This window comes from Engystomops pustulosus, chromosome 1 (assembly GCF_040894005.1).
Source record: "Engystomops pustulosus chromosome 1, aEngPut4.maternal, whole genome shotgun sequence".
Taxonomy (NCBI): Eukaryota; Metazoa; Chordata; class Amphibia; order Anura; family Leptodactylidae; genus Engystomops; species Engystomops pustulosus.
Genome location: NC_092411.1, coordinates 174,226,238 through 174,240,896, shown reverse-complemented (window position 1 = coordinate 174,240,896; position 14,659 = coordinate 174,226,238). Strand labels below are relative to the sequence as shown.

Here is a 14,659-nt window from a genome sequence, read left to right as displayed (position 1 = left end):
ATTTCTTAAAGAAATAATGGCCACTCATTTTTCCTTACTTAAAATTTGTATTAAGACTACAAAAAAAACAGCCAACAGTGTATTCAGTAGGACTATCAGCTGTGTATCCACCTGACTTCTCAACAACACAACTTATGGTCCCAACCTCATTTATAAGGCAAGAAATCCCACTTATTAAACCTGACAGGGCACACCTGTGATGTGAAAACCTTTTCAGGCGACTACCTCTTTAAGCTCATCAAGAGAATGCCAAGAGTGTGCAAAGCAGTAATCAAATCAAAAAGGTTGCTACTTTGAAAAACCTAGAATATAAAGACATATTTTCAGTTGTTTCACACTTTTTGCTCAGTTTATAATCCAACATCTGTTAATTCATAGTTGATGCCTTCAGTGTGAATCTATAATTTTTATAGTCATGAAAATAGAGAAAAAACTCATTTAATAAGAAGGTGTGTCCAAACTTTTGGTCTGTATTGTATGTCTTATGTTTACAGGAAGGGAAATAACGTGCACAGATAAATAAATAAGGGTTACCAATGGCATCCACCATGCAGGCTTCTCTTGTGTATGCTTCAACCGGAATTGAGTTTTGGAAACAGTGTAGAGACAGCACACCTTGACCACTTTTCCATACATCTATAATATGCTGTACCTTAGAACAAGGCTGGTGGGGAAAAAAAAGGATTTTAATATAAAATGTTGTTTCTAGAAATTTTTTTAAAATGACCAATGGTTTTGTGAACTAAGGACTCAAAATAAAAACAAACGATTTTATCTACACAAAAAGATATCATTATTTACACATACAAAAGTTGTGAAAAGGAGGGCATTAGAAAGCACAGATTATGCTTAAGGTATTGGGACCAACAACCAGCTGGTGTACTGGTAGACCAAATAGTCTCAAGACATTCATTGTGAGCGTTGAGAATCCCAGAAATCTGATAGAACTGTATTTATTATTTAATAACAATGTCCAGCACAACCCCTTTAAACCCCTTTTAGGTTGCCCTGGGTCCAAAGATTATGTACAATGTGTGGTCCTTTAGGCCATAATAGCTCCCATTTGTCACTCATATACAACTTAAACTGCATTTAAACAATAAGAATAAAATCGAATATCACAATGAAGTATAAGGAGTTAAGTAAAACGAATTAGTGAGGCAGCAATGCAAGTCCTACATGGTAACTTGTAAGTGGTGGTACTCGCAGCTTAAGGTTCTGATGCTCAAACCCATAATCAGGCATAATCGATGGAGGAAGCCACAGCACCCAGGAGTATAAATTCCAAAAGGCTTTATTAACATATCATCCAGGCATAAATGAGTTAAAACCATCCGCCTATACTGTAGTGTACTCTGTAGTTGCCAGCGTAGAGTCTATAAATTCAATAGATGTTCAATAGAGGTCCTTACAGGATCTTAAGATCACATCACAGTACTTCGAATATACTGTAGAATAGTATAATAAGTTAGTGCCCTAAGTTTTATATGTTTGACAAATGGGTTCTATTGCGGTTAAAGAGTGACACCTTGTACAGAAGATTGTGGGCCACCCTATCCTTTTTGAGTCTATGATAGTCTATGATATATGAGCATGCCAATGCTTTGCTTTTAACAGCCAAAAATACACATTTCGGGTTCTTTTTTTGCAGACCAATTCACTGCAATACTTGAATGGGCAAGTGGTCACTACTAATTAAATCTAAACCAACATACACAGTGATGGGAAACATTCAACATGATTAAATCATTACCTGTTATTTATTTTGCAATAAATGATAAGAAATTTGCTCCCAGATGACTCAGCTTATTTGGCTGATGAAATGTTTAGTAGGTTTAGACCAAAAATTACTTTGGGATAATGTAAGGATAGGGTTCAGGTTTCAAAGACTACCCGAAACAATTTTTACACAAGACAAAAAAGAACATTTTTTTTTAGCTCACCTACCCTTTGTAGCCATGTTTCAGGTGCTCAGATAAGCTGAGCCGAATTAGTGCAATGCAGGATAGTAGAGGATGAATCCAGCAACCAGGCAGGCATAAAGTATATAAAGGTGTAATAAATCTTCAATTTATTTCATCTTCATTAAAAAAGGTACTTAAACCAACATATAATGAATCTGTACCTCCATGTGTTCCAATGGAAGTAGACAGCAAACGGGTCTCAGATTTTGTTAACATTGGAGGAGGAAACAAACTCACAGGTATATGATCAAAATACAAACAAGATTTCAGAAAGAAAAAGTTAATATATGTACATTAACTCACTTCTACTATTTAACCCATGAGGTATTCTGGTTTTCACAGTTAAATCCAGAAAGTTCTCTGTTGTTGTAGGGCTTTAACCCAGTTCTCAGCCTCTCTTTGTCGGTTACTTATTTAATTGGTGTGACCAACAACTGTGAGATGTCTCCATTGTGTAGGTCTTTACAATGTTTGGACACAGTGGGGGTCATTTACTAAGGGCCCGATTCGCGTTTTCCCGACGTGTTACCCGAATATTTCCGATTTGCGCCGATTGTACCTGAATTGCCCCGGGATTTTGGCGCACGCGATCGGATTGTGGGGCATCGGCGCCGGCATGCGCGCGACGGAAATCGGGGGGCGTGGCCGAACGAAAACCCAACGTATTCGGAAAAACCGCCGCATTTAAGAACCGAAAATGTGTCGCTCGGGACCCGCTTACCTTCACTCAGACGGCCTCGGTGAATTCCGGCGCGTTAAAATGCTTTTCAGCGCAGCAGCGCCACCTGGTGGAACTGCCTTATTAAATCCCGGCCGGACCCGAATCCAGTGCAGAGAACCCGCCGCTGGATCGCGACTGGACCGGGTAAGTAAATGTGCCCCAGTGTGTGTAAGTATTGGTATTAGAAAAAGGTAAATTGGGACGAGCTTCAGATATGTGTTCTGCAATTCTTATTTTAAGGTTACGTTTGGTACTTCTTATATTCTGCAAAGAGCAGATAGCACAAGGGATTTAATATACTACATAGTGTTACAGTTTATAAATGTATATATTTTATATTTTTTATAAGTTTGCAAGGAAGAAGCAAATTGTGTTTTTTGTATATATTTGCATGCAGCACAAAGGGATAGAGCACATTTGAAGCTGCCCTTGAGAGCCATGATTCTTGTTTTGTAGAAGATAATAAATCTCCTAATGTGGCAGAATTTCTGGCTGAGAAACGACAGCTGGATTTAAGTATGTCAAATAAAATGGGATCTTGATACAAGAACGGAAGGTGTTTCTTTATTATGTGCATTACTTGATAAAATTGGCATGTATAGTCAGTAGAGAAAGTTACTTATCCTGTGGTGTTTTTAGTATTTCTGTGTATGGGTCTGTCAGTAAATAGAAGTTGTGACCTGGTTTAATGAGAGTTTTATTATATCCCCTATCATATAAACGTTTGGTAATTTGTGTATAGGTTTATTGATAATGATCCTCCTGTGTGCATAAGCGTTTTGCTCTTATAAATTCTACCTTGGGCAAGTTCTTAACTACATGTGGGGGGTGACAACTAGTGGCATGTAAAAGAATATTGCCTGCAGGGAGTTTGCAGTACAAGTTACATAAGACTTTTTGCACAACACTTCTACTACGGTAAGTAAAAAAAGTGAATAAAGAAGCCAGCTCACCCAACCTGGAGATCGCTCTAGGCCAGTGGTGGCGAACCTATGGCACAGGTGCCAGAAGTGGCACTCTAAGCCATTTCTGTGGGCACGCAGACCATTGCCCCAGTTCACCAAATATGACCAAATCCACCAAATCTTCCTGCAGTCCCAGGCAACATAAGAGATGCTGCTCTCAATGTTATTTTAAAGCGACACTTCATTGGCCGTTTGGAACTGCGGGAAAAGTGAGAAGGTGTGGACAGGGCTGCATTATCTTTGGAGGTCTTCCTGCTATACCCACTATTCTTCCTCTACAGAGAGACCCTGGACAGAAGCTATAATGAGTATGAATTTGCCCTCCGTCTTTCAATGGTATTGATGGTTTCAGGGGGCTTATATGATAGAAAGAAGTGGAAGAACAGGTAGCAAAAAGGTTAATGCTTAAAAAGCCATGTAGGCACTTCATAGTAAATAAGTGGATTTAGCTTGTAGTTTGGGCACTCGGTCTCTAAAAGGTTCGCCATCACTGCTTTAGGCTGTACACCTCCCGGAAGTCTCCTGGTGCACGGAAAGTGCTCCATCCATAGCCGTCTGGTACATGTAAAAAACAAATGTTTAGACCGGCACAACTCGATGAAAGCCCACGGCTATACTTTTGCAAAAAAAATGCCTTATTTATTTTAAAAAATTGCTTAGACAGACAAAAGGAGATAAGCTGGTTAACGCGTTTCAACAACAGGCATTTTACTCATAACCTGGATTCACTTGCAATGTGTTCACCTTATAACTAGTTCAGCTGAGCAGAACAGTGGGGGGAAATCTCACACCCCCCCACAGGTAAGCTGAATAGTTATTTGAAGAATGAATATAAAACAAAAACGGAAATCAATATAATAAAAATACAGTATGGAAAATACTCAACAGTAATTGCATAAATTGTAAAAAAACTTCTGTGGACAACATCACAGAAGTGAAGAGGAAAAAAGTTTGAGCGTGATGTCATAGATTATAGAAACGTCTAAGTTTATGTTTGGATGCGACGAGAACAGAATCTGTATTCCAACAGGAGTACTCCTAAATCTATCCTCAGGAAACGTAATAAGAAAGGCAAAAAGAAGAATTACAATCCTCGACTAAGTTTCTCGGAAACTCAATGGATAGTTTATCCTGGAGTCAAAGGTAATCTCAACCGGAGGGAGAACAAAACAATATTGCGTCCAGATCAATGGGAACCACAAGTAAAACTAAGGACACACATATATCATCAAAAAAAATTTAATAGGCGGACAGGACGTAAGCACAAAAGACGTGGGGGTGAAAACTCTCACAAAGTAGGGCAAATAACAGAAGTGGTTGTTAATTTATGGAGCAGGATATTGTCTGAAGAACAAATAAATGATTTGGCCAAAGGGTTAAAACGTTCACCTAGTTGTGATTTCAATTTATTCAATACCCTGCTGGATGTTAATAAACTGGCATGTAACATCCCTATCAGGAAACACTTCAATGATATAGTAACAGTGAACAAGGCAACGGTTATTGCAAATAAACAATGATTATGTAGCAGACTTGATTAAGTCTGATGTGATAATGTGTGATTTTTCGGAGCAAAGAAACTTGTTAAAAGGGATATTCTCATCTGGGCATTCACATCCAGATTAATTAATCTGCCTTATATAAACATTTCTTCAATTAGATGTTATTAAAAAAAAAAAAAAAATGTACCTGGGTGAAGATAATTTTTCATAAATGTAGTGATATGGTATCTTAGAAACAAGACTGTCCCTGGATACGGCCCCCTCTGCTAAGACTAAGGGATTGCACAAAGACACAAAAGGTTTTTGTATATGAAATGCCTGGGAGTTACAGCATGTCCCATAGCCGTCCTGTGGTAATGATTGCTGAATCCAGGTGGCCAGACAGTATTGAATAGCGCATGTTGGGCTGCCATTGCTAGAGTGCGGGGTGGTCGTATCTGAGGAAGCTATCTCGTTTCTAAGGGACAACATGGCAACATTTATGAGAAATTATCTTCACACAGGAATATATATATATTTTTTAAATAACATCCAATTGAATGTTTACCGTATATACTCGAGTATAAGCCGACTCGAGTATAAGCCGAGACCCCTAATTTTACCACTTAGAATGGGAAACCTATTGACTTGAATATAAGACGAGGGTGGGAAATGCATTGGTCACAGCCCCAGTATATAGCCTGGCAGCCCCCTGTAAATGCCTGGCAGCCCCCTGTAAATAATAGCCTGCCAGCCCCCTGTAAGTAATAGCCTGCCAGCAGAGGCGTAACTAGGAGAGGCAGGGCCCCATAGCAGACTTCAGAATGGGGCCCCTAAGATATAAACCTTTATGTAATATGGTGCTGCATAACCTTAAAGGGAACCTGTCAGCAGGGTTTCAGTTATCAGGTTAATGGCTGCTGCAGGTCCCGTTATACACTAAACAAATACTGTAAGTATTTTTTAAAGATTATTTTTGAGAAATTTCATTTAGAAATGGTACTCATCTCTATTCAGCTTCTGGGGCCCAAGTCATTCAAGCAGCAGGAGTTGTGGAGTCACCACGAAACACCTGCCCTCATGACTCGGGCTCCAGAAGTTGTATAGAGATAGATAGATACCTTTTCAAACAAGCAGATATATTCAAATACATGTTTTTGTTGTGTATAACGGGACCCACAGTAGCTGCCATTAACATATGTGAAATCCTATTGACAGGTTCCTTTTAAAATACATTTGAAGTTAGGTTTTACAGTCACAAAATATTGCAGCCTTTCAGTAGGATAGATTATTTATGAGAGACGGACACCTGGCACCAGCGCTGATCAGAGGAGAGCAGCCTCCAGCAGCTTTACTACACACAGTGCAGAGACAGAAGAAAACAGCGCTGCCCATTGTGTAGTGGTGCTTAACCGTAACTGCAGGGTCACATCCTCCATTTAACTTTAAATGTATTTTAAGGTTTTGGCAGAGTATGTTGGATTTATGTAGAATATATTTGTTTATTTATACGCATATTTATATAGATACCTTCATATACATGTTTATGTACATATACACATATGTATAACCCTTATACACATACAGTTATGCACTGATACAAATACATTTTATACTCATATTTACACATATTCACTCAGTTATATACATTATGTGCGTATAATAATATACATTATAATATGAGTTGTATACATTTTTAAACTCATTTATACGTGCAAAATACACTAATATATACACATGTATAAAATCATATACACATATAATTATAGGCTCATATATAAACATGTATACTCATATACACCTTATACACACAATATACACATTATACACTCATATAAACATCATACACACATATACACACATGATATACTCAAATGTACGTTATACACTCATTACATACATTTTACACTGATACACACACATTATACACAATATATACATTATACACTCCTATATACACACATTATATACTCATATACACATTATACACTCATTAAACACACATCATACACTTTATACATACACATTATACAATCATACACATTACATACTTAAAAATACATTACACACTCATACACACATTATACACTACATACACTGATTTACATACATCATACACTCATATATACACATATGATATACATTTACATCCCCTGCACACTTACACTTGTATTCCCTGGGAGCAGCGTCCAGTGATCTTGTCACAGGCACTGGAGCTGGTTACATCCCAGGAGACATTGTGCAGTCAGAGGGGCAGAAGTATAAGGCAGGTAGTGGTAGTCACTAGATCCTGCTCTGTGCCACACTGCTCCCAGCTCAGCAGCAGCAGCCCCGGGCCCCAGGAGAGCTGCTCCCAGGCCGGGGGTCTGCAGGCCACATAGATAAGAATGCAGCCGGGTGACAGGACAGGATGTTACCTGAAGTGTCTCCTGCCGCTGCCCTCCTCTGCCCCTTCCCCTCCCAGCATTTCTACACTAAGCAGCAGCTCAGCATAAAGTTCTGCAGCATGAAACATGTGCCGTGCAGGCACATCGTCCATTCTATAGTTCGTGTGGCAGGTCGGATCCGGGCCCGTCTGCTACCGTGGTAGTTACGCCACTGCCTGTCAGCCCTCTGTAGCAGCCTGTTAAAAAAAAAAAAAAAAAAAAAAAAAAAAACACACTTGGTACTCACCATTCCGACGGCCCGAGCAGCGGCAGCTCTGCCTGCAGTGCCTCTTCTTACTTCATGCCGGCACCAGGTCCGTGACGGCTCCGTGCCTGCGAACCGACCGGCAAGCAACTATGATGTCAGCAGCTGCTGACATCATAGTTGTGTGCCGGTCGTGTCGCGGGCACGGAGCCATCGCGGACCTGGCGCCGGCATGAAGAAGAGGGACTGCAGACGGAGCTGCCGCGGACCTGCCGCTGCTCGGGCCGTCGGAACGGTGAGTACAGAGTTTTTTTTTTTGGTTGGGTTTTTTAATACCCGAGTATAAGCCGAGTGGGGAATTTTCAGCACAAAAATTGTGCTAAAAACTCGGCTTATACTCGAGTATATACGGTACATATGGAAAAGGAATTAAATTTAAATGCCCTGATGGGCATACCCCTTTAAATTATCTTTATCATGTGAACAAGCTGATACTAATGTTGATTTCCAAGAAGTTGTTGAAAAGGGGACTAGTAGCGTTACACAAGAAAGATAAAGATAAAGGGTTTGCAAGTGGATAGGGCCCCAATGGGTCCCAAATTTCCCTCTCCCTTGCAAATATTTTCTATCCCAATGGGAAAAACTCACCATTTTTTCACCTTCCAACCCACACCGGGTGTCTATAGTATGGTTTGGCCATTACATAGACGACCTGGTGTGGATTTGGAGGGAATCTTCTTTTTATGAATCTTCTTTTTATGATTTTGTCAAATACCTTAATGATAATTCCATGAATTTGAAATTTACTTCCTATTTTGGAGGGGATTCAATCCCATTTTTGGATGTCACATTAATTGGGGATGGAGAAAGGGTAAAATGCATTCCTTACAGAAAGGAGATGGCAAGGAATGCCACTGTTGGCATCCTCATGCCATCCTCCCCATATAATTAAAAACATACCATATGGTGAGCAATAGGAGAAATTGCTCAGATGATGTGGATTTCGATAAAGAAAAGATCACACTTAAGGAGAGATTGTATCAAAGAATTTAGAGACATTACCAAAATAGTTCACAAATACACCCCTATTTTGTTACAAGGTAGTGTTCTTTCACCTAGCCTTTTCAATAGCCGAAGCCCTAACCATACTTGGCTCAATAATACTGTACAGGATGTTTTAAATGTGGTCATACACAATGCAGAGCATGTTCGTTTATCTCAGTCGGAGAAAGTTTTGTCTCTTGTGCTACCAACACTAGTTATCCTATCAAATCTTACCTCAACTGCAACACCCATAATGCATGTATTTGATCGAGTGCGGGGAGTGCAATAAAACAATATATTGGACACACTACAGGCTCTCTTAAAGTCAGAATCAGATGCCATTTGTCTAACATTACGAATGATGCGGATTGTGTCTCGGCAGCCTCTAAACACTTTAGGGAAGTGCATAATAAATCTACCCGCCACTTTGTGTCACACGACCAATAAGGGGTGGTAATATCAAGAAACCTTTTAGATTTTTGTCATGGAGAGTAGGATACCGCAGGGTCCGAGTAAGAGGCAGGATCTTATACTTACATATTAAATAGACATTTGCACTTTATGAGCATTCTGTACAGCGGACGTTTAGACTTGTGCATTTTATATACCACAGAGAATACAATCGGCTGTGTTTTGGTAACAAGTTTTAGGTTGTTTATTTGTAACACGTTTGCATTTTTTTGTACTACATAGTTGGGGTTTCCATCATTGAGAGGATTGGAAATAATTTTATTTACTTTTAAGTAATTTACCCTGTATATCATTATTATTGTTATATATAATTTTTTTTCATGTGCAATTATCCCGGCTTCTTCTCCAAGATCTTTTCGCTCTCTTACAAGCATATACCGTACCAGTTTTTGTTACGGGGCTAAATTATTTATTCATACTTTTACAATTATTCTGCCTTCATTCAATTTTCCTCTCTTATTTCATACATATGTTTCACCTTTTGCGATTTGTTTCACATGTTATTCTGTCCTAGTGGCTTGTATACATGTAAGTATTTCCCAGCATGCTCCCATTGCGCAATTTTCACGATTTATGCAATTACTGTTTTTTCCATAACAGTAATGTATTTTTATTATATCGATTTCGTTTTGTTTTATATTCATTCTTCAAATAACTATTCAGCTTGCCTGTTTATATGAAAGATGCTACGGATCATATTCCCCAATCATGTGATGTGGGGGGGGGGGTGAGTTCCCCCCCCCCCCCCCCCCCACTGTTCCACACAGCTGAACTAGTTATAAGGTGAATGCATTGCAAGTGAATGTAGGTTATGAGTAAAACGCCTGTTGTCGAAAACGCATTAACCAGCTTGCCTCCTTGAGTCTGTCTAAGCATTTTCATTGAATAAAGAAGGCATTTTTTTAGCAAAAGTATAGCCGTGGGCTTTCTTCGTGTTGTGCGGTTCCGAACATTGTTTTCTACATGCACCAGACGGCTATGGATGGAGCTCTTTCCGTGCACCAGGAGATTTCCGGGAGGCGTACAGCCTAGAGCGATCTCCAGGTTGGGTGAGCTGGCTTCTTTATTCACTTTTTTTACTTACCGTAGTAGAAGTGTTGTGCAAAAAGTCTTATGTAACTTGTACTGCAAACTCCCTGCCGGCAATATTCTTTTACATGCCACTAGTTGTCACCCCCCACATGTAGTTAAGAACTTGCCCAAGGTAGAATTTATAAGAGCAAAACGCTTATGCACACAGGAGGATCATTATCAATAAACCTATACACAAATTACCAAACGTTTATATGATAGGGGATATAATAAAACTCTCATTAAACCAGGTCACAACTTCTATTTACTGACAGACCCATACACAGAAATACTAAAAACACCACAGGATAAGTAACTTTCTCTACTGACTATACCAATTTTATCAAGTAATGCACATAATAAAGAAACACCTTCCGTTCTTGTATCAAGATCCCATTTTATTTGACATACTTAAATCCAGCTGTCGTTTCTCAGCCAGAAATTCTGCCACATTAGGAGATTTATTATCTTCTACAAAACAAGAATCATGGCTCTCAAGGGCAGCTTCAAATGTGCTCTATCCCTTTGTGCTGCATGCAAATATATACAAAAAACACAATTTGCTTCTTCCTTGCAAACTTATAAAAAATATAAAATATATACATTTATAAACTGTAACACTATGTAGTATATTAAATCCCTTGTGCTATCTGCTCTTTGCAGAATATAAGAAGTACCAAACGTAACCTTAAAATAAGAATTGCAGAACACATATCTGAAGCTCGTCCCAATTTACCTTCTTCTAATACCAATACTTACACACACTGTGTCCAAACATTGTAAAGACTGTGGAAGATTTGGCCCGGTAGAGACCGTGGTAGCGGGGTGCTGTGATGCAGTTCAAGACAGTGACACCAAGGTACAGTCCAAACAGGTCTCGCCTGCGTTTATTGCAGCAAAAATAAACCAGCCTTTACATTCAGGTATTTGAATAAACAAACAAAAACCTACCCGTCAGGGTGCTAACTATACAAATAGTCCACTAACTCACACTATACAAAGATCACGTGGCTGCTCCAGGCACAGAGGTCAGGGCTGTGTCCTCTCAGCCTCCTTCCACAGAGAGACAACACACTCAACTCTGCTGAGTGATTTTATGCAGGCTCATTAGTCTGCACCCATCACCTGTGTCCAAGGTGCTGGACAAACCCACCTCAGCACTAAGGCCTTGCATAGAAGCAAAACCTAGGGGAAACATACCGCCCATCCACAGTTAACCCCTTCAGTGTCTCACAAGACCTACACAATGGAGACATCTCACAGTTGTGGGTCACACCAATTAAAAGAGTAACCGACACAAAGAGAGGCTGAGACTGGGTTAAAGCCCTACAACAGTGGTGGCAAACCTTTTTGAGACCGAGTGCCCAAACTACAGACAAATTCTATGATTTACCGTGAAGTGCCAACATGGCATTTTAATTAGAAACTTATTGCTACCTGTTCTTCAACATATTTCAATTGTATTAGCCTTTCCTCTCTGTAGAGGAAGAATGGTTGGTCCAGCAGGAGATATTGCAGTTCTTTCAACAGTTCTCACTTTTCTTGCAGTTCCCATTAGCCAATCAAGTGTCGCTGTAAAATAGCGCTGAGAACAGCATTTCTTAAGTTGCCTGGGACTGCAAGAAGATTTGGTGGATTTGATCCTATTTGGTGAACTCTGTCCTGGGGTGATGGCCTGAGTGCCCACAGAAATTGCTCTGAGTGCCACCTATGGCACCTGTACCATAAGTTCGCCACCACTGCCCTACAACAACAGAGAAGCTTTCTGGATTTAACTGTGAAAACCAAAATACCTCATGGGTTAAATAATGAAAGTGAGTTAATGTACATATATTAACTTTTTCTTTCTGAAATCTTGTTTGTATTTTGATCATATATCTGTGAGTTTGTTTCCTCCTCCAATGTTAACAAAATCTGAGACCCGTTTGCTGTCTACTTCTGTTTGAACACAAAGAGGTACAGATTCATTATATGTTAAAGACTATGATTAAGAACTCTCTGTAAGTTCAAAACGTGTTTCACTATGGTACCTTTTTTTAATAAAGATGAAATAAATTGAAGTTTTATTACACCTTTATATCCTTATGCCTGCCTAATTGCTGGATTCATCCTCTCCTATCCTGCAGAGATCATTCTTGCCTGAGCACATTGCCAGTCTCTTGCAGCACTAGATATGACCCGTCTTGGCCCATTTAGGTATTGCAGACAGGAATCAGAAAGTACACCTATCATAGCACTGCAGAAAGAGACCAACCCATTGTTTATTGACTGCGTCTAAACATCACCAGAACATAGCTCTATAGTATAACCTAGGGCACTAGGTACTAGACATAAGGTTTTTGTTCAAATACTAGTTTTTCATTTTTACATGTAAAATGCAATAAACTTTATGGTTTTAATCTTATCTTTTCACTCTCGACTTGAAAAATAAAGACTGCTCAAATGAGACTTGTGAATTTCCACTTACCGTATATACTCGGGTATAAGCCAAGTTTTTCAGCACAAAAAAATGTGCTGAAAAACGTCCGCTCGGCTTATACACGAGTCAACACAGCAGTCAATAAAAATTACTTTAAAAAAAAAAAAAAAAAAAAAAAAAACCCCAAAAAAAACCTTATATACTCACCCTAGGGTGGCCCCGATGCGCAGCGCTGCTCCCCCAATGTCCGCGCGGCTCGTCTTCAGGCTTCTGTGCCCGCCTTCTTTCTTCTGCTCAGCGCCACCATTGTTTTTCTCCCGGGCGGCGCCTAACATGACGTCAGCAGCGGCGCGTCATACTAGGCACCGGCCCGGGAGAGAGCAATGGCGGCGCCCCGCAGAAGAAGGAAGACGGGCACAGAAGCCTGAAGACGAGCCGCGTGGACATCGGGGTAGCAGCGCTGCGCATCGGGGCCACTGGAGGGTGAGTATATAAGTTTTGTTTTTTTTTTTTAGGCTTGCTGGCTGCACACTACGTGGGGGCAGGCTGGCTGGCTGCACACTACGTGGGGGCAGGCTGGCTGGCTGCACACTACGTGGGGGCAGGCTGGCTGGCTGCACACTACGTGGGGGCAGGCTGGCTGGCTGCACACTACGTGGGGGCAGGCTGGCTGTATACTACTGGGGGCAAGCTGGGCTGGGCTGTATACTACTGGGGGCAGGCTGTATACTATAGGGGGCTGGTTGGCTATATACTGGTGGGGTCTGTGACCAATGAATTTCCCACCCTCGGCTTATACTCGAGTGAATAGGTTTTCCCAGTTTTTGGTGGTAAAATTAGGGGCCTCGACTTCTACTCGGGTCGGCTTATACTCGAGTATATACGGTATATGGAATGTGGAGTATTACATTTTAGTGCAAGATGGGCAGTTCAGATGAAATCTTTCTATACAATGAAGTTTTCTATATTTAAGTATCAGACATTACTCTTAAAAAGAAATATGTGAAAAAAAGTTAATGTTAAAAAAAAAAAAAAAAAAGTTCATTAAAAAGGTTTTCAGGAATAAGGGTAGATACAGACCTATTAAATATTCACCCAATAAATGCATGAAACCATATTGGAAAAATAATAAATTTTTATTGTATCCAACAAACAAACTGTATGGATAAAAATTGGTAATTAATCAGAGGGGGGGAGACAAACCGAAAAAGACTCATTGCACATGCCCGAGTGTAAAACAATATATTCATAATTAATAACCCCTATAAAAAATCAATTTACACTGCTGTATAACAGGAACAAAAATCATTCCCACAGCCATAATAGCACATATGACCATAATAAGTTAAAGTCCCAAAAAGTTAAGCATATCCTGTAGTAAACAGGAATACAAACAAATAGTACATGGGTACATAAGGGTAAAATATCCCCGACCATGGGCAGGAGAAAGGTCTCGCTCCCTAAGCGACTGCCCATCATGGGTGGGTATGTTAAACAGCGCATATGATGTAATTGGGTTAGCTATCCGATTGGGCTATGGGTTATTAATTATGAATATATTGTTTACACCCGGGCATGTACAATGAGTCTGTTTGTCTCCCCCTCTGATTAATTACCAATTTTTAGCCATACCGTTTGTTTGTTGGATACAATAAAAATTTATTATTTTTCCAATATGGTTTCATGCATTTATTGGGTGAATATTTAATAGTTGTGTATTTATACTTAGAGTTGTAGGTACATAGCTCTTTCCTCCAAACCTCTATTTTGTGTTTTTGGTATAGGAATAAGGTAGGTCAACAATGACAGATTGGTAGGGGTCCAAAAGCTAGCACCCCCACACATCAGGTATTCTCAGCAGCTGATATGCAAGGGAGAAGGAAGCAGAATAC

The 14,659-nt window shown here is 39.9% G+C and overlaps 1 protein-coding gene across 4 annotated transcripts in view; it reads right to left on the bottom strand.

The window, feature by feature from the left end:
* Positions 1–14,659, bottom strand: part of ANKLE1 (ankyrin repeat and LEM domain containing 1) — a 142,784-nt gene that overhangs the window by 71,240 nt on the left and 56,885 nt on the right. For 3 of the 4 annotated variants that reach the window (XM_072113903.1, XM_072113902.1, XM_072113900.1), the window contains one exon: positions 535–664. The exons of the other annotated variant lie outside the window; for it this stretch is intronic. In XM_072113903.1, coding sequence (XP_071970004.1) covers positions 535–664 — 130 coding nt within the window. The remainder of the gene's footprint in view (positions 1–534; positions 665–14,659) is intronic. 4 annotated transcript variants of the gene reach the window in all.